The 24,418-nt window shown below is 42.2% G+C and overlaps 1 protein-coding gene across 13 annotated transcripts in view; it reads right to left on the bottom strand.

The window, feature by feature from the left end:
- The window catches only part of tns1b (tensin 1b), a 256,725-nt gene that overhangs the window by 61,979 nt on the left and 170,328 nt on the right, over positions 1-24,418 (bottom strand). For 9 of the 13 annotated variants that reach the window (XM_079562814.1, XM_079562813.1, XM_079562809.1 and 6 more), the window contains 11 exons: positions 22,333-22,382; positions 15,392-15,563; positions 13,550-13,600; positions 13,354-13,476; positions 10,861-10,925; positions 9,288-9,371; positions 8,664-8,776; positions 8,484-8,544; positions 8,326-8,401; positions 1,151-1,280; positions 1,010-1,077 (listed from right to left, as the gene is read on the bottom strand). In XM_079562814.1, coding sequence (XP_079418940.1) covers positions 1,010-1,077; positions 1,151-1,280; positions 8,326-8,401; positions 8,484-8,544; positions 8,664-8,776; positions 9,288-9,371; positions 10,861-10,925; positions 13,354-13,476; positions 13,550-13,600; positions 15,392-15,563; positions 22,333-22,382 — 993 coding nt within the window. The remainder of the gene's footprint in view (positions 1-1,009; positions 1,078-1,150; positions 1,281-8,325; positions 8,402-8,483; positions 8,545-8,663; positions 8,777-9,287; positions 9,372-10,860; positions 10,926-13,353; positions 13,477-13,549; positions 13,601-15,391; positions 15,564-22,332; positions 22,383-24,418) is intronic. The other 4 variants (XM_079562808.1, XM_079562806.1, XM_079562812.1 and 1 more) reach the window with 1 other exon arrangement.

The following is a 24,418-nucleotide window of genomic DNA, read 5'->3' on the forward strand; positions in this document are numbered from 1 at the left end:
ACTTGCTAGATGTCCATATACGTTTGTTAAGTGGTGACGTAATAGCTCTACTTCCTGGTTCGCAGATGTGCAAGAAAAAAAAAAAAAAAAACTCTTTAATACCACAATCAATATTCCTGAAACGGAACAGAGAGTTACTGAACATACTTATTTATGAGACACATTAGCCAAAAATGCTGAAACTACTCCTATGAAAGTAATATTCACCAAAATCGGTGTATTCAGGTGAGCGGAGAAAAATGCTAACGGCGCAGCAGCTACGCTAACCCCGGAAGTAGTGACTTTAGTAAATATGATTTTTTTAGCAGTAGATGCGGCATTTTTGGCTTATGGGCCTGATAAATAAGTATGTTCAGTAACTCTCTGTTGAGTTTCAGATTTTAAGAGTTTTGTTGTGTGTTTTTTTTCTCACATATTTGCCGGTCTGCTCGTACCCGGAAGAGGAAGTCATGAGGTCACACTTGACAAACGTATACTTTATTATTACTATTCCTATAGGAGTATAGCCTCGTCTCGCCAGAATGAATATAAACTTAAACATTATGTCTCAGAAAAATATTCATTGGACAGATAATCACTGTGTTAACATTTTTATGCAGAATGTAAATACTTTAGTAGAGCTGGTTTGTCTGCAAGGTCTTGAAGCTAAAGGCTGATGTCTATTTTAGGTGTCTAATGAATGTTAAAATGGCAACAAAATCTGAGCTAATTTGCATTTGAACAGCTTCACTTCACATCCATCCAGAAATGTACGTTCCAAAACCATGACAGGAAACGGTTGTGAAGTTCACCACAAACTTCCATGCACAGAACCTTCCACATCTGCACGATACATCCTGTACCACGGGGCTCATTACGGCGATGCCATGATGATGTATCTCACCGTAAGATTTAATTCTACTTTCCCTTTTATAACCTTCTCCCTCGTGCCCATTAGGCCACACTTTGAAACCTTCAGGCCAACACTCCGCTGCAGCTAAGTGCATTTATTCATTAAATCGTGAAACTTACCATGGATTTTCTCTGGACCCAAGGAGAAGACGAACTCCACCTTTCCGTATTCAGGAAATCTGTCATCTGCACCACAAAGACAAGGGTGTTTATTCATTTGTGCTAATTTCATGGATGAACTATATTCCACAGTCTTGACCTCTGAAGGTGTCGTCCAGCTGGTCCTTGTTGAAGACCAGCTCCAGGTCGTGGACGGCGCACGTGTGGAACTGCACCCGGAAGATCACGTCTCTGCACGGGCCGCGGAAACGCTTGTGGTAGCACTTCAGCTGGACACAAGGAAAACAATGACCGCAACGTCAGAGAAGAGGCGGCTCACATGTTTGTGAAGGACATGGAGGGACAAAGACGACTGATCGTTCCCTCATGGACGATGAGTGAATTGACCTGAGTATTGTTTTCTAAATGTGGATTAATGAGAATGAAACAAAGGTGAGGATTTTGCCTTGAGCTCCCCCTGCAGGCAGCAGTGTAAACAGAGACTTTTTAACTTGCTACAGCGGGGTTAGCAGCCCTTGGTGTCACAGTGAACAGACCTTGCTCCTTGATCCAGTGTTGGATTATGGGATTTTATAATATAATGGAGTTTTGTGGTTCGTGTTTTTCCACTGATGCAAAATAACCAGGAAGTAAAAATCAGGGCTTGAATAGTAGAAGAAGAAACCCAAGGAGACACGTTATTTTGTTGTTCGCAATGGAAATTTCACTGCTTACATATGAGCGATCGTGATGTTGTCACATCCGGGAGCTGTGGAAGACCATTTAATGTTTTAAATAAATATATAATAAGACTTATAGGCAAAAACAATGGGTCTCAATCATGAACATCTTAAGAAACTTCTTAAAGAGGGGGTATTATGCTTTTTTCAATCACATAGCTCCAGTCTATATCACACTACAATGATGACCAAACCTTCTGTTGGTCTGTAAATGCAGTAAATTAGAATAACTGCCTTGTATAAAATGTCTCTCTCAAAATGGCTGTAGTGAATGTCTTGAAATAGGCCTCTGTCTCTTTAAGAACCTCTGACCCTTTACGACACGCCCCCTCCACACGCTGTCTGTGGCATCAGTGGGGAGGGGGTTCTGCTGAGGAGCAGTGGTTGGTTACTCGGCTGGTGACGAAAGCTTGGGGGCGTCTCCAGGAGGTGGGGGCGTTCCTGGGAGGACTCAGGCAAAGCTATCCCTAAAATGGCCGCCATCAGAGTTTTTACAGATTACTCAAAAATACATGAATGTGTCAAGGCAACACTTCAGGCATGTTTTTAATGAGGGAATGACATAATAATGACATAATAACATGATGTAAAGCTTGAAAAAGTCAATTTTGCATAATACCCCCCCTTTAAAATCCCTTCTTACGAAGGCAGTGTCAGGAAACTGCGGCAGATTCACGACACGTTCTTAAGTAGGAAAATCCTTGGCATATGTGCTCTGAGTTTGTGAATCCCAACTTGCAAGCGTGTGCGTGTGAAGAGCAATAGCATATGTCACCGCCTCCGATTCTCCATATATGGACAAAAAAGTGCTGCTTGCAAATGGCAGCCAAAGGAAGAAATGAATGACCAAACACGAATCCAAAACTGATAATAACCAACAAACCCCCAAATAATCGTCGCCACACGCTCAAGAACCCTCCTAAAGCTTTGGGCGAATTATCTCTCATTACAAAATGTGGTAACACTTTACATTACGGGCCGGTGATTTTACCAACTTATTTCTGTATAAAGACATCTGTAATTTATAATGAGGATATTTGCATTCTGGAATTAATTAATACATGATTAAATATGTTCAAAATATACGACTCAGAATGCTGGGTCCCATCAGGAGCAGGACTGTGAACAGAAGTGGAGATTTCTTTGTGCTTAAGAGTCCTCATGAGTGTTCTTAGGATGTGTTCTCAGAGAGGAGTGTTTTCAGCTAAGAACAAGTTTTGTGAATGCCAAAAATCTTCTTAAAGGGGGGGTATTCTGCAAAATCGACTTGTTCAAGCTTTACATCATGTTATTATGTCATTCCCTCATTAAAAACATGCCTGAAGTGTTGCCTTAGCACATTCACGTATTTCTGAGTAATCTGTAAAAACTCTGATGGCGGCCATTTTAGGGATAGGTTTGCCTGAGTCCTCCTAGGAACGCCCCCACCTCCTGGAGACGCCCCCGAGCTTTCATCACCAGCCGAGTAACCAACCACTGCTCCTCAGCAGAACCCCCTCCCCACTGATGCCACAGACAGCGTGTGGAGGGGGCGTGTCGGAAAGGGTCAGAGGTTCTTAAAGAGACAGAGGCCTATTTCAAGACATTCACTGCAGCCATTTTGAGAGAGTAATTTATACAAGGCAGTTATTCTAATTTACTGCATTTACAGACCCACAGAAGGTTTGGTCATCATTGTAGTGTGATATAGACTGGTGCTATATTGATATATGATTGAAAAAAGCATAATACACCCTCTTTAAGAAGGCCTTAAGCACAAATGTGTGTGGAAGAACGTTCATGAATGAGGTCCAATGTTCCCAAACAGTTTTATAAAACAGAGTTATAGTCCTGAACTATATGATATGTGACAGTAAACTGACGACCAGCTCTGGTATAGATGATGTAAAGAAAAGAAATGAGAGACTGGGCTCGTCAGGATTTTTTAGATGGCCTAGAGCGCCCTCTGTAGGCAGCCGTGGGGAGGATACTTTATAAAACTTCAAACTAACATCATACTAACAACTCAGTGGTGCCGTGATGAGCGCACTTTGAGCATGAACTGCTCAGAAACAGGTTTGGTGATGGATCACAGGCTTAAAAAATGTGGAGACAGTTTTGAGTTCGCTCTATGATGCAATTACAATCCAGGAAACACATGAAAGCGCTTCAGCAGTTGAGGAAATGGCCACAACTTACTCCTCCAGGGAGGTTTTTGATGAAGGAACATTGAAACTTGATTTTGTACGTCTCTTATGTCGGCTTTATATGAGCCAAAGAAGCTACGGGACAGAATCCTTTGTAAATCAAGAGGCTCCACAGTTTCACGGAGCGGCAGGCCGTTTGGAGAGCGCCGAAAAGTGACTAAACGGTGCAGAATGAGAAAGCACTCAGCCTCCAGTCCCCGCAGCCTCGTAAATGCTACGGATTCACGAGGAACGAGGAGGAGACGAGCCAAAGAGGAAAGTTTGGACGAAAGGAAAGGCTAAGTGCAAAGTAATGTAGCTTTCCAACTCTGGCACTGGGCGTTTCAGCTCATTCACAAATCACCAGAGGACTTTAGAAAACTGCACACGAGCTGATTTTACAAAGATATCGAGTTGGATGCACTTTAAAAACATGACATTTTCAATTAAGATAAAAACACGAGGTGAAATCCTGGGGCAGGTCATCATCTGATCCACCACATTTAACCTCTTCAACCGACCACCTTTTCCCCAGTCTGGCCTTGCCCAAATCTAAAAGCCTCTTAGAAAAAGCATGACGAAAAAGCCACAAAAAAGCCACGAAAGAACAAAATGGCGGCAGAAGAGTGATGATCAAAAAAGTGATGGAAAAAGATCAGTTTAGATCAATTTTGCAGCTTTCAAATGAGCCGTTACTCTGGCCTACAGGCTGTGAACTCCAGTCGAGAAGCTTTTAGATTCAGGCAAAGCTGAAAAAATTTGCTTGGTTAAAGGAATATTGCAACGTTTTTGACCTCATATCCTAGTTATCCAGAGTGTTGCTGATTTCTGGAGATATTTTTTTTTGTAGTTCATGCAGTTCTTATATTTGAAGAGTTTCGTGACGCTAGGCTAATGCAAGGCTAGCACATTTCTATGGTATCAGCTAGCCTGCATTAAAAACAGTGTGACCCGCTCCACAGAGCACCTGAGGCAAATCAGTTATAACATCGGACTAACCATATAAATGTCTGTGTCCATAGAATCATTTTTGGAATACAGGGGCGGATCTAGAGGGGTGGCACCTCAGGCCTCAGGTCTTGCCGCCCCAGCTGCCCCCCCATTGTGAAGTCACACATCTGGTCTAGAAGCTACCTTTTTGACAGGACAAAGAATTAGAACAACTTTAGAGCTAAATAAGGTGCTAGTTGCAACTCCTGTGGCTCCAAAGATGCTGATTGTTTTTATTTTTTTTATTACAAAAGTTTCAATTTTACCTGAGTTAGACCCCCTACTATGTAAAATCCTACTATTTGACGCTTATTTTTTGGGGGGGGCTCAGCCTGCATCTAAACTGAAAAATTGCTTTGCGATCAAGCTAAACATTTGCTATAAACATTCAACATTGTAAAATGTGTTGCCACCCCAGAAATTATTCCTGACCCCGCTTGCCACCCCGTGATTTTTTTTCTAGATCAGCCCCTGTTGGAATAGCTGATGCTGCTCAAATATAAGTTATTTAAAATGCAAAATGGTTAAAATGACTCTATGGACACAGACATTTATATGGTTAGTCTGGTGTTATAAGTGATTTTCCTCAGGTGCTCTGTGGAGCGGGTCAGACTGTTTTTAATGCAGGCTAGCTGATACCATAGAAATGTGCTAGCCTTGCACTAGCCTAGCGCAATCAGGAACACTCTGGATAACTAGGAAATGAGGCCCTATGTCAAAAATCCTGAAATATCCCTTTAAGGCGGGTGTTAAGAGGTTAAACATTTCCTACTACTATAACTATAATCTGCTCTTGTTTTGGATTTGTACCTTGATTAGTTCAACTTTTACATACTTTTTACAGTGTTTTTAGACCATTTACTGCGGGTCGTGGTTCATACACAGCTTCCCACCGTGCGTGCCGTGTAAAAGCGCTTTGAGACCACGTCTGTGAAAGATGCTTCACAAAAACAGCATATGTCTATAAAGTCCTTCCTTCCTCTCCCTCTCGATGCCCGTGTGCGCTTTAATCACATCCTCACCTCTCTCTCTGTGGGCGGGGCTACAAGGTAACGCACTCATTTCCTGCTCCACGTCGGCCCGTTTTGGTTTAGTCCTGGAATAACTCGGCTTTAGCCTCTATTTACTTCAGAACTGTTTCACTTTAGGTCATGTATCCGTGTTTCACTTCCACACGCAGAACCCCCAGACCCTCTCCAAACTCCGCTCCTCTGGCCTGGCTCCAGGAGGAAGTGCCCCGCTCGCTGACGTCAGAGTTTCCAGTTCACACTGAGCTAACGAGGCGCAGTTACAGAGGCAGGAGCCAAACAGTCCCCTCTGGGTTTTACACACGGGGCCCATTCTGCAGAGAACATGTGCCGTAAAGCGGGAACAGGATCTCAAACAATCACAAAACCAGAGGGATTTCTCAGCTGGAAAAGACGCACTGGAGTCAGATACTGTGCATGATTTTCAGTCTGTGAAGCCAGTCCTGTGTTTAAAATCCTTATGTTCACTGCTTTGAGTGAGACCACTTTATACAAACTACTGATAAAAAACAAAATAAATGGATAAAAAAGACAAATCTTGGAGCCATTTTTTTACTCCCATCAGAGAATCCTGACTTTCAAATCGATGAGAAATGAAACACGCCTCTGCTTTTTGTCTTTTACGATGATTGGAGGGTTTTAGATAGGATTGCACCGGTTGCTAAAGCAGATCTTAAAGCAGGGGTGTCCAAACTTTTTTCATGGGGGGCCACATATTGAAGCGTACACGGGGTGAAGGGCCATAGATCGGTGGTTAGTGCCATGAAACCTTTGACAAGCAGAGGTTTAAAATGTGCCCCACACCGTAATTTATGCTTAAAACCTTCGTGCCAGCTCTTTGTAAAAGGTTCATACTGTCTTCTTAGCCTATTATAGTTTTGTTCTTTTAGTAAGACAGAAGGTTTAGTTTACCTGCTTTAGTTTTGATCACTTCCTGTGATCATCCTCCATGCCAGCCAATAAAACCAATAAAATGTGCTCTGTCTCACATTTTATTGTGAGACAGAGCACATTTTATTGGTTAGTTAGGTTAGAAACAACTAGGTTAGTTGTTTCTAACCTAACCTAGTTGTTAGGTTAGAATTGTGTCGAATTATTACATTTCAAATAAAAAGGACCATCTCTGATATTTACTGATTCAGAAAAAAGGCCAAGGGCCAACAAAAATTGGTCTGAGGGCCGCATTTGGCCCCCGGGCCGCACTTTGGACACCCCTGTCTTAAAGGGATATTTCAGGATTTTTGACATAGGGCCTCATTTCCTAGTTATCCAGAGTGTTGCTAATTTCTGGAGATATTTTTTTTGTAATTCATGCAGTTCTTATATTTGAAGAGTTTCGTGGTGCTAGGCTAGTGCAAGGCTAGCACATTTCTATGGTATCAGCTAGCCTGCATTAAAAACAGTCTGACCCGCTCCACAGTGCACCTTCGTGGTTGTATAAGCTACGCAGCGGCGGAGTGATCTGTTAGAAAATGGTCCCTCAAAATGTGATCATTCATGTGATGCAGGTCAGTTATATTCCAAAAATGATTCTATGGACACAGACATTTCTATGGTTAGTCTGGTGTTATAAGTGATTTGCCTCAGGTGCTCTGTGGAGCGGGTCAGACTGTTTTTAATGCAGGCTAGCTGATACCATAGAAATGCGTTAGCCTTACATTAGCCTAGCGCCACGAAACTCTTCAAATATAAGAACTGCATGAATTACAAAAAAAATATCTCCAGAAATTAGCAACACTCTGGATAACTGGGAAATGAGGCCCTATGTCAAAAATCCTGAAATATCCCTTTAAAGTTGCTTTTTTTTCAGGTATTTGGGAATAATATCACATCTTTATCAATATCTTATATTGTGTTTGTTAGAAAAGAGGTCCAATACTTTCACTTCCTGATCCTTAAGCCTCTCACCCTAAGCTCCCCCATCGCTCTCCTCTTCACCACTCCTTTATGTAGATTTTTTACTAAAGAGAAAAAAAGTCACTTCAAGTACTGTTTTTGCCTAAAAATAACCTCTGGCAACATAAAAACATAGTCCTAAGGTTTATTGGTTTTTGGTGAGAAAATACTGTAAGCATGAATAATAGGACCAAATATGGACAAAACGAATTAACTTTAGGTTTTAGTGAATATGATCAAATATGTGAGTGAATTGAGCGCGACCGGTCTTCGCTGATTGGTCAAATGCACACAGAGGCGGGATCTGTGATGAAGGGTGATCTCTCCTGATTGGCTGAGTGAGGTCCACATGCTTCTTTACCTTATACTGATGTGCAGCACGGAGGCCTTATTCTCTCTTTAACATTTTCTTTTCGATGTGAAGTCTATGATGTTACAGAAATCCCCTTGTCTGACTCACAACCTCCTCACTGAGAGGCAGATCACAGGCTGGCCACTCATGCATGTATTTCTCACCAGTATATCTCCCTTCAGCAGGAGTCCGGGTTCGATGGTGATGCAGATGGAGGTCTGACTGTCTCCCTGGACGTTACTGTGGACCACAAAAGCATTTAGCATTGTTTTGTTCTTCATGTGTGCTGTAATCCAAAGTCCTGTGAGAGAGTCCGACTCACTAGATCCCCGAGGTGTAGACGGGCTGCATGGCCTGGTAGATCTTCAGGAACGGACGACAACCTGAGAAAAGAACACACAGAGGGGAACCAATGAAGACGGCTGGATTAAAGACAGTGAAGAGGCCTCACTGACTCTCCAGCAGAGACGCCGCTGTGCATCAGTCGGATGTAAAGACGCACCTCCTTTGGCCTCGAAGTTGGGGATGCCGTGGAGGATGACGTGGTGCAGGAACAGAGGCTTGTTGTTGATCTTGATGTGTCCAGACAAAAGTCCACTGAAGTACTCTACGTATCTGCGACACAGGATAATGCACATCTTAAATGACACAGAGACAGAGTAAAATAAGTGTATCTGATCATTAATATCTATGGGGTGCTCCAAAAAAAGGCACGGATTTAACAGCAGACTCTACGATAATCTCCCAAACGGAAAACAAACTCCACTGGGACGAGTTTCTGCAGCGTAAACACACTGACCCGCTGCACACGGCGAGAGAGAGAGACGTATAAAAAGTCACTTTATTATTTCAGAGTGAACGCTGCGGCTCAGAGCTCTTTACGAGACGGTCCATGTTTTCACAGCTGCCTCTGCACTCCAGGGCAGAGTCCGGCCACAGGGGGCAGTAATGAGTCAGGAGTCATCAATGAATACTTCTCACTTTTTCTCCAGATTAACCCCTACAGTTCGGCTTTACCCGCAGCTTCTCGACTGGACAGTGTAATGTCTCATGTTTTTGAAAGTTGAGGGCAGATAGAGTAACCAGAAGTGCAAGCGATTCATAAACTTGAGCGGCGGGTCTGTACCGTCTCTGAGAGGGCTGTCCCACAGGCAGGACTTTGTCTTCGTAGAAACGCTTCATGGCGAATCTGTCCAGGGCCTGGTCCGCGCTGAACGAGAGAGAGAAAAGAGTTAGAACATCGTCCGTACACCGTAAAGCAGGGGTAGCGTCGACGCTCTGGCCCTCGGGATTTTGTTTTGAATTTTGTTTGAATATTCTAAAAATGTGAAAAACACTCAAATCCTTCAAAATGTCTAAACAAAGCATCCAATTAGGTCATGTATGGGGCTGAGTAACGTTCAATATCTGAACGATGCTTTATCCGATATCTATCCTAAAATATGTGTCGTCTGGAACAAGAAAACAGAACAATAATGTGTGGAAGATCTGCACATTTACAATATCAGGTTCATCTCCAATGACAGGAGATGTATGAAACATGGGGAATAATTTGGGAGAAAATGTGGCTAAAATGTGGAAATGTGGGGAAAAAATAGGGAATAAATTTAGAAATTTGTAAGAAGGAAAAACAATTGGGAAAAATAAGAAAGAAAAAAAGATTGTGTGAAATGGGGCAAACATTGGGCAAGAAATTGAAACAATGGAGAAAAAAATGGGAAAAACAAATCATTTAATTTGAGCTGAAACAACAAAGTCTCTTCATTTAATGTCCCTGGACTAACGGCATCAAAGCCTGTTATTTTTCTTCCCCGTTTTTGCTTTATATATCAGTAGAACCTAGACTAAAATTGGCAGGTCCTGGCCTATCCCTGTGCTGTAAAGGATAAACCCGAGCCCTTGTACTGGATGGTCGACCTCAAGAACATTATACGTTACTAAAAAATCTCTAAAAAGTTTTTTTTTGTATAATACTTCTCCTTTAAAACCTGAAGCCTGCAATGAGGAGTCAGGCGGGTACAGTTAAACGATACCAGTCTGGTATCGGGAAAAAGTACTACTGGTATAGACAACATTAAAGTATCGAAAGCAGATACGGAGAAAAAACAATTAAACCTTGTCCAGGGACAGGTTGTTCAGCCCTCCAATTTCTTATTTTTGCCCATTTTTTTCAAATTTTCCCTATTTCCCTAATTCTTTTCCTCTTCATTTTTGCTAATTTGCTTTAAATTTGCTTAATTTTTGACACAATTTCCACCATTTCCCCCCAAAGTTTTCCCATATTTGTTACATTCGACACATTATTGTTCTGCTTCCTGGTTCTAGATGGCTATCACTTTAGTACAGGTATCGGAAAGAGTATTGTTCAGGTATTAGTACTGAGGTATTGGTATAGTAAAGCAAGTATTGTTAAAGTACTGGTGTCTGGTAAACTGTAGCGGTGAGGAGACTCTCACATGCTTCATAACAGGATTATTCCATTCCCTTTATTCAATCTGCAGCACTTTACATACATTTGTCTTTGTTTTCATCCGTTTCCACAAATTAAAGTCACAGAGTCTCACAGTGTCCGACCTCGTGACGCCTGAACATTTCTGGATATTATTTCTGGTTCTGTTCCCGGTATTTGTTTGGACAGAGCGGCTCGTCTTGTGATCTCTGGTGGGTCTAAATCCTGTTAAAGTCTTTTGTTTCCTCACCTGGCAGAGATGTTGCTGTAGTGCATGTAGGCGGCCACCACCACGCCGGTCCGGCCACGATTCCCCTGAAGAACAAGGACACATATTTAGTTAAACATAGAGATAATGTGACAAATGAAGTCAATGCAGTAACTGTGTGATCAAAGATAGACACGCACAGGGATGAGTGATGAGTGAACCGGCCCATTACTCTGGGCCCACAATAGAAACTTACTGTTGTAGTAAGTTGACCCAAAACTCCCAGGCCAATTTTTTCTGAGTTATTCATGGAGGAAGGCAATGAAGGTGGGTGGAAGGAAGGCAGGAAGGAAGGACGGCAGGAAGGCAGGAAAGAAGGAAGCAGGGAAGGAAAGAAAGAAGGAAGGATTGGAAGAAAGAAAGAAAGAAAGAAAGAAAGAAAGAAAGAAAGGAAAGAAGGAAGGAAGGAAGGAAAGAAGAAATGGAAGAAGGAAAAAAGGCAAAAGAAAGAAATGAAGGAGGAAGGAAAGAAGGAATGGAAGAAGGAGAAAGAAAGAAAGAAAGAATGGAAGAAAGAGAGAAAGAACGGGAGAAAGAAAGGAAGGAATGGAAGAAAGAAAGAAAGAAAGAAAGAAAGAAAGGAGGGGAGAAAAAAAGGAAGGAATGGAAGAAAGAAAGAAAGAAAGAAAGAAAGGAAAGAAGAAAGAAAGAAAGAAAGGAAAGAAAGAAAGAAAGAAAGAAAGAAAGAAAGAAAGAAAGAAAGAAAGAAAGAAAGAAAGAAAGAAAGAAAGAAAGAAAGAAAGAAAGAAAGAAAGAAAGAAAGAAAGAAAGAAAGAAAGGAAAGAAGGAAGGAAGGAAAGAAGAAATGGAAGAAGGAAAAAAGGCGAAAGAAAGAAATGAAGGAGGAAGGAAAGAAGGAATGGAAGAAGGAGAAAGAAAGAAAGAAAGAAAGAAAGAATGGAAGAAAGAGAGAAAGAAAGGGAGAAAGAAAGGAAGGAATGGAAGAAAGAAAGAAAGAAAGAAAGAAAGAAAGAAAGGAGGGGAGAAAGAAAGGAAGGAATGGAAGAAAGAAAGAAAGAAAGAAAGAAAGAAAGAAAGAAAGAAAGAAAGAAAGAAAGAAAGAAAGAAAGAAAGAAAGAAAGAAAGAAAGGAAGGAAGATAGATGCTTTTCATTTGCAGTGACCCATTTAGTGCTGGACCTCGTAATCCTAGGCTGAAAGTTGTGCCCCAAAGCTGAGGCCCCAAAGTCCCATCACAGGACCATGACCGGGCTGAGGTCCCAAAGTCCCATCACAGGACCATGACCGGGCTGAGGTCCCAAAGTCCCATCACAGGACCATGATCGGGCTGAGGTCCCAAAGTCCCATCACAGGACCAGGACTGGGCTGTGATGGGACTTGTTTAGGACGTATAATTGACATTACTAATCTTCTCTCAGTCTGGTTTAGCTCAACATTAGCAACATTGTAAAAACACATCTCGTTTCTGTCCAGATGTGTTTATTTGTTTTTCGTTGTTTAGTGCGTTTGGTTTGTCCCGTCTGAGATTGTGTCCGTGTTTTCCTCGTCGGCGGCCGTGGTTTCCCACAAAAGTGTCGCAATGAGTCGCACTGGGGAAAACATGTTTGTCAAAACCTCAGCTGGATGTTGACTTTAGACCCGCGTCCACTGATCAACAATGATTCAAGAATAATGAGGACAAACCGTGTATTTTAACAGAGCAATTACTATAATATAAATACTATATTATCTTTTTCAACTAAGATTAATATTTTTGAATTAAAGTCATGTAAATAAGGAAGCAAGGAAGAAAAGGAATGGAGAAAGGAAAGAAAGAAAGAAAGAAAGAAAGGAAAGAAAAGAAAGGAAAGAAGAAAGAACAGAAGGGAAGGAAGGAAAGAAGGAGGGAAGGAAAGAAAGGGAAGAACAAAGGACGGAAGTAAAGAAAGGAAACAACAAAGGACAGAAGGAAAGAAAGGAAAGAAAGAAGGAAGAAAGAAAGAGAGAAAGAAAGGAAAGAAGTAGGGAAGGAAGGAAAGAAAGGAGGAAAGAAAGGAAACAAAGGAAAGGAAGGAAAGAAGGAAGGAAGAAAGGCAAGAAAGGAAGGAAAGGGAGGAAAGAATGGAAAGAAGAAAGGACAGAAGGAAAGGAAGGAAAGAAGGAGGGAAGGAAAGAAGGAGGAAGGAAGGAATGAAAGAAGGAAAGGGAGGAAAGAATGGAAAGAAGAGGAAGGAAGGAAAGGAAGGAAAGAAAGAAGAAAGAAAGGAAAGAAGTAGGGAAGGAAGGAAAGAAAGGAGGAAAGAAAGGAAACGAAGGAAAGGAAGGAAAGAAGGAGGAAGGAAGGAATGAAAGAAGGAAAGGGAGGAAAGAATGGAAAGAAGAGGAAGTAAAGAAAGGAAGGAAAAAAGGAGGGAAGAAAAGGAAGGAAAGAAGAAAGGAAAGAAAGAAAGAAAGGAAAGAAGGAGCGAAGGAAGGAAAGGAGGAAGGAAAGCATTTAGAGCTGTTTATGCGCACTGCAGTGTAAATACAAACTGACCTTGTTGTGAATGACCACCACGTGTTGACTGTCGGCGCTGAGCCACGTGTCCATGGCTTTGCAGATGCTGCAGATTTTGTCCAGGGCGGGGGCGTGGTGGTCGGGCCAGCCGAAGTCCAGGACCTGGACCCGAGACAGAGCAGGTTTTAGGACCATCAGACCCAGAGAACACTTTATCAGACGGGGCGGGTTTTACCTTGGGGTGCAGCTGGCTGATGTCAAAGCGCTTCTCACTCAGGTTGAAGAGCTGAAGAAACAGAAGAACACACTTTTAAGTTTCCACAGTTAGAAGATTGTTTTTATTTCCCAAATCAGGACTAAAGGTTCACACCGCTGCCTAAAATACTCCTGATAAAGCCAGTTTATAAATGTGCTGTTGGCGTTAGGCTCTCAGCTGACTGTCTCCTGATGTTCATGTCTGTTCTCAGCGTTTGGAAGAAGCAAAACATGTGGAAAAGGACAGACAGCGCAGAGAAAGAAAGAATACAGCCTAAAGAATATGCAAAATATGTAACATGCAACGAAGGAGACACTAAAACTACAAAAAAGCTCTAGCTTAATTAAGCCCTGATGAAGTCCTGGTGGTCGAAACATATTGGCGTGGCCATCTGAATAAAGTCCTTTTAAGTCTTTCAAATGTGTAAGCCCTTATAGGACCTACTGTTCTGGTCCGGGCATTTGGATGCAGGGTCACACAAGGGGGCGCCATTCCAGCCTTCTCAATGTAAATGTGAATTGACTTTCTGCAGAGTGAGACTTTAGGTCAGACACCATGAGTGACAGTAACATGACGCTAAACACAGTGAGCTCTTTGTTTCCAGTAAAAAGGCTGAGGCCTCATTGCTCTTCAGTCACAGACTCAGAAGTGAAGAAGGAAGTCATGGAGATTCTGCTTTAGACAGAACTTCAGACTTCTGCTGTGAATTGTAAAACTAATGTATGTAGTAAATAAATTAAAAATGAAATGAAAATTCTAATTAAACTATTTCAATTTTTTTTAAAGCACACAATTGATACATATAAAGGTTGAAGAAATACCCATATATATGATCTGCTGTAGGTCATGTGTGTCCCAGTTCCTCTGAGTCGTGGTGGGTCATGGTGGACCATGACAGACGTGGACAGGACTGTGGTAAATCTATTTTTATTTTGGAGAAAATAGTTACTATAGTAACTGTTGAAGAAATGAACCTCATGAGCTTCTTAACATCTGTCCACATCAGTCCTGCTGCACCACGACTCAGAGGAACTGGGACAAACATGACCTACAGCAGATACAAATGACAAGGGTTTGTTTATTTAGAATTAGAGTCTTTAATAATTAATTAACATTTTAATTATATAAATACAGGATTTTCATAATTGTTACAAAGGAAAACTTGAATTTCAACTTTTAATTGTTACATCCAGCAGAAGTGTAATGTTCTGAATCTCCATGACTTCCTTCTTCACTTCTCAGTCTGTGACTGAAGAGCAATGAGACCTCAGCCTTTTTACTGGAAATAAAGAGTTCACTATTTAGTGTCATGGTACTGCGACTCACGGTGTCTGACCTACAGTGTAACTCTGAAGCCAATCAGGTCACAGAGACTCAGAGTGGGCGGGGCTCAAATGGGACCAAACACCAAGATCCAAGATCTGAGACAAAAATAATAAAACCCAGGGCTTAAAGGGTTAAGTACTTCCTAATTTTTTTGCCATTTGGATCCCTTTACCAAAAGCACATTAACAAACTTTTGGAATCCATTTGGACACCTAGACTAATCTGGTTTCAAGAGAGACTAAAACTATCGAGGCTAAAGCCCCGGCCTCACGTGAAGTCGAGCAGAAAACAACATATTAGTCATGAGTCTCTCCCCATGTCCCGTGTGCTTCCTGTAGCTTAAAGTAAATGTGGAGATATTCCTTTTTTGGGACGATGTGACCGTTTTGGGGCGGGGCTTTTGCAAAAGATCAATTTAAGTTAATGTAAAATCTTGAAAAAAAAAAAAAACACTTTGTGTGCTGGGGTTAAATGTATCCAAGGAGGGCGCATTACCAGGTAGTTTTGGCCGTGTTTGGAGCGCAGCATGCTGGACACCTCCCTCAGGTTGGCGGCGTAGCTCTGCTCCTCCACCGAGCTGCAGAAGGACACGGAGATGATCCTCTCTGTGATGTAGAGCAGGTCCAGCTCCACGCCCTCCTCCAGGGACTGCAGCAGACTCCCGCTCCTGGAACACACGGCAGTATTAAGTATTGGCCACGTCTATTCTCAATCTGACCACACACAACTCTGACAACAAAACTCCAACAACAAAACATCTTTCTAATGGACATGTATTGTTTTTCCAGCTGAAACGCTGTAGACTAAGACATGATCAAAAGTAGAAGATAGTTTTGATGGTGGGCGGGCCGTGCTTTGAGAACCACCGCTGTAGACATTAGTCAGTCGGCACATGGTTCAAACCAGACTTCCACAGTCTTCGCCCCGGGACGTGCTGAAGTCAGCCTGCGAGAGCGTCTCCATATTAGGCTCTTGTGACAGAGACAGAGCGCAGTGTTCAGGTCTGAATCATTGCCTCCATTACACTTATGTAAGAGCTCGTCAGGCCGTTAGCGGCGGCGGAGCGAGCGAACGTTAGCGCTGGCACCAAACGGAGTTTTTTATCGTTCTCCCACTGAGCGCTTATAAGGAAACGAGCGCTGAGAGGACAAAAGGATTGAAGAGAAGCCACTTCAGGGGCTGAGAAGGAGCTGTGGTGTCTTGCTAAAGGACACAACAACATATCTTCAGAAAACACAAGGTCTTAGCTTTCAAATGAGGCATTTCACTGACCATGAACAAAAACGAGACAAAAAAAAAAGAGGAAAAAGCGACAAGATAGCGAGAAAAAAAAGCTGTGAAAAATGACCAAAGCAACAAAAACACAACAAAAGCAACAAAAGACCAACGAAAAATTAGGTAAAAAATGAGAAAAACGCGGCAAAATTGGGAGAAAACACAATGAAAAGAAATAAGCGCAGAAAACACAACAAAAAACACAACGAAAAACTGACAAAATCGTGACATAAACGAGTGGAGGACGTGACAAAAAAGTTTAGCTCAGCTTTGAAGGTCTTAGCGTTCAAAACTTGTGTTGACACTGACCTGTAGGCTGCAAAGTCTCCAGTAAAAACGGTTTGGGTAAAGCCGAACTGGAGAAAAGGAGCTTGTTAAGGTAGGACTTAAGAGGTTAGAGGAACATCCGCGCTGTAATATCATCAAAGTGCTCCAGGTGTTTTTACGCCTCACAATATAGTGCCCTTTTTATCCACTTAGAAAACTGCCATGTTTGATTTTGTGTAACTAGACTTGGATCATGTAAAGGCTCACGTGACTGTATTTAAATAGGGAGAACGTGGAACAGCTTGGAAGCTTCTAACTCACCCCAGTTTGGAGCTGTACCTTTGCTGTGAGTGGAAAAATGCTAACAACATTTGTGTGACTGAGCGCACGCACAAAGACCAGACAGTTATACATCATATATATATAAGCTCAGGTAAGAATATAATCTCTAAATGTAAAAACGGTGGCCTGTGCCTTTAACATACACTGTATGCAACAAAAAAAACAATACACTTTGTCAGAGATCATTTCAGCTTTGTTCGGCATTCTAAGCTGCACCATCAAATGCATACCTATACGCACCACAGTCACATTGCCCAACATGTTACTAGTCAAAATGATAGATTTGGGTAAGACAAAGGTCCTATAAAACACATGGACATATCCATGTAAAAATGTATAATGTATAATGATGTATAATGTTAATTTTTACAGATATTGTTGACCTGTTTGAAATATATGTTCAAGTGGTGGTATTTTTATAGGCTCAGAGTGTGTTTTATCTATCTATGGCAGCTTTAAAATTTAGGCGAGAATAAAGACAATTATTCTTTTATTCAGTGCTGTAGTTGATAACTTGCCAAGAGTGGATCTGATAGTTATACTGATTGTTGTGGCTACAACTAGAGACTCACATGCAAGAGCATTATGTAAATTCCATAAGGGACATTAACAGCAGGCGTCATTTTACAGGCGAGGGAATCAAAATGACGTGCTTCAGTAAAGGGTTAAGACCTGGTTTATCCAGTTTAGAAATAATACCGGTCTTTTTAAAAACCTTTTAGAGCTGGTTTAGTCACACATTTTATTTAGTCTGTTTTAAACTCTCAGGAGTTGTCCATCTTAGACGACAGTTCTTGATTCAAAAACATTCATCTAAGATATTTTTTTAGGTCACATTTTATTTAAGTGAGTGAAATGTTTGAGCACCACTGGCCCAGAACTTTCTAACTACTAGAGTCTACTCTGGGGCAGACTGACAGAGGGGAGGCTGCTGATCTACGCCCTCCAACCACCACCAACTATACTCACACTCTCATTCATTCAATTCTGGCCTATTGTACATGTTTGAGTACCTGGAGGAAACCTATGCAGACCTTCTAGCTGTGAAACATGAGCACTAACCGCTGTGCCACCGTAGTAATGCAGATCAAAGGCCGATATCTCTCAAACCAAATGTGACCAAGAGTCTGTTTCACTGGAAACAGCTCAGTCAGGGCCTTAAAATGACTTCCACCCACCACTTCCTACAGGCCTCACAAGTTTGTTCACCTCTGATGGTATTTTATAAACTTTATGCTGCAGACTTTCGCTTATTATTTCAGAACCACAAGAGATGGAGACTTCCTGTTTTGTTTTTTCCTCTGAAGAACCTACTAAACATGAAGGTCCTTGTTTAAAAATAACGAACACTGAAATTACTTTTCCGAAGGAGAGCATTCACGGCAAATGTGATGCTTGTCTTACAAATCTTCCTCATCACCACAAGTCACTGAAGGTGCAGCTCCCCCACTGCCTGAAGAGCATGGGTAAATATGGCCACCAGCTGCAGACTAATCCCAGCTGCTGCTTCAGACGATGAGACACTTCCTCCTTTAGATGAGCAGAGGTGACCAGTGTGGGAAACTCGCTTCTCTCACACCACCACCCCCCGCCTCACGCCTCACGCCTCCTCCTCCTCCTCCTCCTCGACTCTTGGGAAACTCCTCCATGGACTTTGTCATGGGGAAAAGAACCAGATCTGTTTCATAAAGCACGTCAGACTTTATGGGCTCTGCGGACGGTCCGGTCAAGGCCATGTTCGCTGCATCATCTTCCTGGAAACATCTGCCTTCGTCTATAAAAATGTCTGACATATTTCAGGTCTCGGGTCAGTGCTTTTCTAAATATGGGTGGGCTTAATCGCATCTAACGTTGCTTAGTTGTTGATAAGTAGAAGCCTCTGTTCTTTCATAAAAAGCATGTGAGAGTGATGCACGATCTCCACCAACGGCATCCAGAACCAAACTGGATCAAAAACATCAACCACGGCTTGAGATAATCGGCCTATTGTCCTTTTCACACATGCACTGATCACTGAACAAAGTCCTGATGAGGAGATCTGTGAAGACACGGATGCTTTGTGTGTGTCCTGCTGAGAAGGTCCAGGTCCAGGTGAAGGTGTTTAGGTGACCGGCTTTCATTTGGAGTTTCATTTGGATCATTCTTGTGGAATCACCGAATAATGGAAACAGCAGGGTTCAAATCCCCCCTGGAGTTTGCGTGTTCTCCCTGTGTCTGCATAGGTTTCCTCCGAGTACTCTGGTTTCTCCTACCACAAAAAACATGTACAATAGGCCAGGATGACTGAGAGTGCGCATGGGGGACGACGGATGGAAATAAGCTCAAGGCAACAATCCTGACTTTAACCCTAGAACACTATCACTGAAATCCATAACACCATCACTAACGTCGGGTGATTTTTACCCAAGATAAAACACCCGATAAAAAGTACTTCATCAAAATCTATCAAAACCAAAACATAACAATACATGACACATGTGAGTCGTGTTCTTTTATATTAAACTGTGTCATGTCTAAAAAAATGAAAGAAAAGCATCATGAGAGGACCAGATAAAAATGCTCCAAAATGACTGGAAAATTAGGAATTTGGGAACAAAAACATGGTTTTTGGTCGACCCATCCCTGGGACATGTGAGACTTCTCTATATGTCTGATTTTGAATGGGTATATATGAGCAGCTGACTAAAATATGACATGAACTTTGTGACAGGAGCAAAGAAATAAATGTGTCAGTCCTGAATGTCAACCTTGAAATGGACCAAGAGCCTGATTAAATACACTAACCCTGCCCGACCTTCATCACTATTGCAAACGTGAGCCTGTAGGAAAACACCCAGGCCATCAAAGATGTCAAAGACAAAGCTGAAGCTCAGAGACCCAGGACACTCAGATAAACTCAGCATCATGAAAATCACATAAATGTATTTGCTCGGGTGAAAAACACACGGCAATAGTGTTCTAGTGTCCCTAGTGTTCAATAGTGTCCCTTCCAAATAAACTAATAAATACAATTTGATTATGTGAAACTAATAGACTCATTACATGCAAAGTGACATATGTTCAGCCATTGTTTGTTAACATTTTCATCATTATGGCTTACAGTCCATTTTCATAATATTCTAATTTTATGAGATTTTTTTTTTTTTTTTACAAGCTGAGCCATAATAATAAAAAATGTAACAAATAAAGGCAATACCTGTCTCACTTTACATGTAATGAGTTTATCATTCACAGTTGAAGCTGAATAACAGAAATGAATGCACTTTTTAACAATATACACATTTTCCGAGTTTCTCACCAGAACGGCTTCAGTCACAGAAGTGGCTGAATAAGGTGAGGATTTCTCTTCGTCCCACATCACACATAAACCTTCTTCCTGTGTGTACTCTGTCCTGTCTTTATCTCTGTATTTGCAGTACGGGCCTAAAGTACAACGGCGAGTCTTCAATTATCTGTAATCGTATCTCGCCTCAGAATCAGGAGTTTGAACACATTAAACAGGTTTCTCTGGGAAAGTCTCAGCGAGAGCCACAACAAAGGCTCCGGGCCATGAGGACGCAGTTACAGAGGGGCCCCTGTCGGAGTTTACAAACAAGACGGGCCCCAGAGCTCCCACCTCCTGAAGATGAGCATGTTCTGGAGAGCGGAGAAGATTAGAGGACGCTCACTGACGCTACCACCAAGAAACCAACATGGAGGTCATTTCAAGAGGGTTTCCCAGGATCTTTGTGCAACTTATCGGCCATGTGTCAAGTAAAGCACTTAAGATCCAGAGAGAGAGCATTCATATGTGCCAGTGTAGGCCTTTAGTTTTGTAATAGCACATGTTAAGAGGAACACGCAGAGGTACTAATGACCAGCCTGGGTCCAATAATGACTGGAAGAGAAGAAAAAGTTGGAATGGAAAGGCCATAGGAGTGACCGGGCCTCATCCCAACTTCCTAAAGATGCACCGATTCAGCTTTATTGGTTCTGATACCGATACTGAGGGTTTGAGCATCTGCCGATACCCGATATTAACCGATACTGAAGTTACTTTATGTTGTATTGTTGTTTTTACTGTACTTTGGTCACATTGAGTGTTCTAAAGGGCTTTATAAATACATTTTGATTGATTGATCGACACCAGGACACTTTCTTTAAAGTGGTCTGTTCTCTAAGTGAAAAAGTGATAGTCCTGGCTCCTCCAGCAGTGGCTATTTTATTTTATCAGGTGGTCCAATCGTGAGTTCTGTCCCCTTAATCACTTGATGTTAAGCATTAAGCATTACTACGATCTACTATCTACTGTTGTTTGCCGCAGCATTTTGCGCAATGGTCAAAAACACATTTGCGGAGGTTAAAGCAGAACTAAGTAACTCTTGCCCCTAGAGGCCCATAAGCGCCACTGCAGGTGTCGTAGGATGTCGCTTTTTTTTACTCATTAATTGTCCGTGAAAGTAAATACTATGAAGATTGAAAAGACAAAGGGACAGAGGGATATTGTTCATCCAATTACACAATGGAGATTTTTTTTTTTACTCAAACTTGGCTGTAAATACTGTTTAAGTGGTGCTAGCCCGCAGTTAGCTTTGCCCGTTAACCTGTTAGCTTCTTCATGATTCTTTATAGTGTGTTGGTGACTCCGACACAGAGGCAGTCAAGTTGCAATTGTGGTTTTCTGGCCAAAGACACCAGGGAGAGATGAAAGACCCCCCAATCATCCCAATAACACTTGTATTACCCCCAGACGGACTACGGGAAGGATTTATTTATTTATAGGTAAACAAGCTACTTAGTACTACTTTAAAACTAACTCAGCAATTGAAAGGTACCGCACTTCAAAATGAGGTCCAGATCTGTCCAGATTCACTGATTTACTTGGTGAAAGGTGTGTTTTTAAAATGTTAAGAGCCAAAACATGTATCGATTCAGTATCGGCTCCGATATCCGATACCAGTGTCAGACGGGTGCATCCAGCACACCGTCTCATTCTGTTCTTTACAAAGAAGTATATCGGGGATCAGGGGTGGTCTCTTTGGATTTCCGATGGCCGTCTTAACCAATCAGAGAAAAGCCGGAAAAGATGCAAACGGCATGTGGCGTAAACAAGGAAGTTAGTGGTTTTACGTAAACAAATGTGAAAGATCTACTGTATGTATATTGCTGCAAAAACTTAAGGATAAAAGGAGTCATTAAGGTCCATTCATGTTAAGTATATTCAAGAAAATATTTTACTACTGGCTATTTCTGTCTTCCTGTCGTGACAATGTACTCTGTGGTTGGGTCGATGTAATACATTTCAAGATTTGATTGGCTGTTCGCAAAGTTCCAGACGGTTATGTTTTTGAACAGAAACAAAGAGCAGGAGTGGACGACTGACCAGACAAGCCAACAGCAATATTAGGCCCGTTCTATCTACAGTCTGGGTTAAACTCGTCAGGAGCAGTTTTACCTTTAAGGATAAGCCTCAGACTCAAGAGCGCTCACAGAATGAGTCTCCTCTAGCCAGGACTAAACCAGGAAGCTTATTAAAGATAGAAAGATGTATAAAGCGGATGAGAAGGTCTTACCTGGACGGTCTGCGTCTGGAGTCCATGGACTTGGAGGATTTCGTGGAGCCCTGAAACACACACATATAAAACCATTACATTTTGCTTTGAATCACTGCAATGTCCGACATCTGCTGCGAATGACTCCCATCGCCGGTCCTGGTCCTTCCGCTCCGAAACCGCACACAAACCTCGCTCTCATGTCTTCATTCTGATGACTTCGTGGACTAAACTGCAGTTTGTTTGGATGTGGCCCCATTGTTTCGCGTCTGTCCCGGTTCAGAGAGAGTTTACAGAGCGCTCCGACCGCAGCTTCCACAACCAAACTCAAACAAGACGCTGCACATTGCGGAGCGCAAAAGCATGAATGAATCACCGACCCAGAATAGAGAGCGAAATATGCTACGATGCGGGGATCTGAGGAGGCGCTTCCAGGGCTACAAACGGGATGTTTTGTTGCTTAAAGGGGCTAGATGCAAGTTAGCCATTTTATACTCACTACTGCCACCTCAGGTCATACGTGTAACTGCAGCTTCTATATTAAGCTCGTGCATGGCGGTGCAGTGACAGTGCAGGATTTTAGAGGCAGTTGTGGTGAACAGGTCTGAGCTCATTCTACACAGACATGGCTGGAACATGTAGGGGGAGGAAAATACTTCATTTTAACATTTTTAAACTCTGTACAGTCCCTTTAAGATTCCGAGATCAGTCAGATTGAAATCAAAGCTCAAAGTCATGACATATCGGCAATAATCAAAGGAGACTTTTACTTGACTCTGGTGGTGCTGAGAAGAAAGGAAGAACATCTAATGCCTTCACAAACAAATCAAACCAGGGACTATCTTTCTGTGAGGAGTAAGAGCTAATATCTTATATAACTAATCCTATGCTAAAACAACATCTAAGATTCGATGTTTCTCAGAGCAGCAACCTCAGGAAAAGTCTAAGCCAGAAGTGACACTGGGCTGGTCAGGAAGATAGGATGATGAATTTAAAGGGATATTTCAGGATTTTTGAAATAGGGCCTCATTTCCTAGTTAGAGTGTTAGAGTGTTGCTGATTTATGGAGATATTTTTTTTGTAATTCATGCAGTTCTTATATTTGGAGAGTTTTTGTGGTGCTAGGCTAGTTCTAGGCTAGTGCATTTCTATGGTATCAGCTAAGTGATTTGCCTCAGGTGCTCTGTGGAGCGGGTCAGACTGTTTTTAATGCAGGCTAGCTGATACCATAGACATGCACTAGCCTAGCGCCACGTAACTCTTCAAATATAAGAACTGCATGAATTACAAAAAAAAAAAAAATCTCCAGAAATCAGCAACACTCTGGAGGCCCTATGTCAAAAATCCTGAAATAGCCCTTTAAGCTTTCACTTTTAGCCAGCAAATCCATAGGCGTTTTCACACCAAACAGTTGTTGGGGACAGTCCCTGAACCCCCCCAGTCCGTCTTTAGTCCCCTCTGCTCGGGTTCACAGCAGGTCGGGGGCTCAAAGATGCACTAACCTGACACTACTGCTAGAAAAACAAACTTTGTAGCATGTGTCTCAAGGCATCCAGATCGCATTTAGCATCGCTGAAAATTCAGAACTGAGCAAGAATGCGGCATGCAGTGAGCGGGCTTTGGGAGTTTATGGAGTTATATCACTTCATTTCATGATGCAAACAAAACAAAGAGGAGCTCCACATTCAAGATTAAAGTGGGAGAGTCTGATTGGCTGGAAATCTATCTGCCAATCGCAGTGATTCACATGTATGTGTTAGCTACATAGGTTTGTTCATTGGAGAATAAGACATATTATATTCGCCTGCTATTCCAAGAAGATGGTGCTAGACTGTTGTGGAGAGGAGGAGAAGCTGACCAGTGCAGGACACCACGCTCTGAGACAGGGACAAACCCAGGAGGTGCTGCACCGTTTCAGAGGATCAGAGTATCTGAGGGCAGCCGGGTTTCCTCAGGGTGCTCCGGTTTCCCTCAGGACCTCAGGACAAACCCAACAACTGAGCGCAATTTTGTTGTACAACTATACTTACCTACATCTTCCTACAGAACCACGTCGCCATAGAGTTCCTGGTCTGACTAGAAAGGATTACCCCAAGGACAGGAATTG

Source organism: Gobius niger, assembly GCF_951799975.1.
Source record: "Gobius niger genome assembly, chromosome: 9".
Classification (NCBI taxonomy): domain Eukaryota; kingdom Metazoa; phylum Chordata; class Actinopteri; order Gobiiformes; family Gobiidae; genus Gobius; species Gobius niger.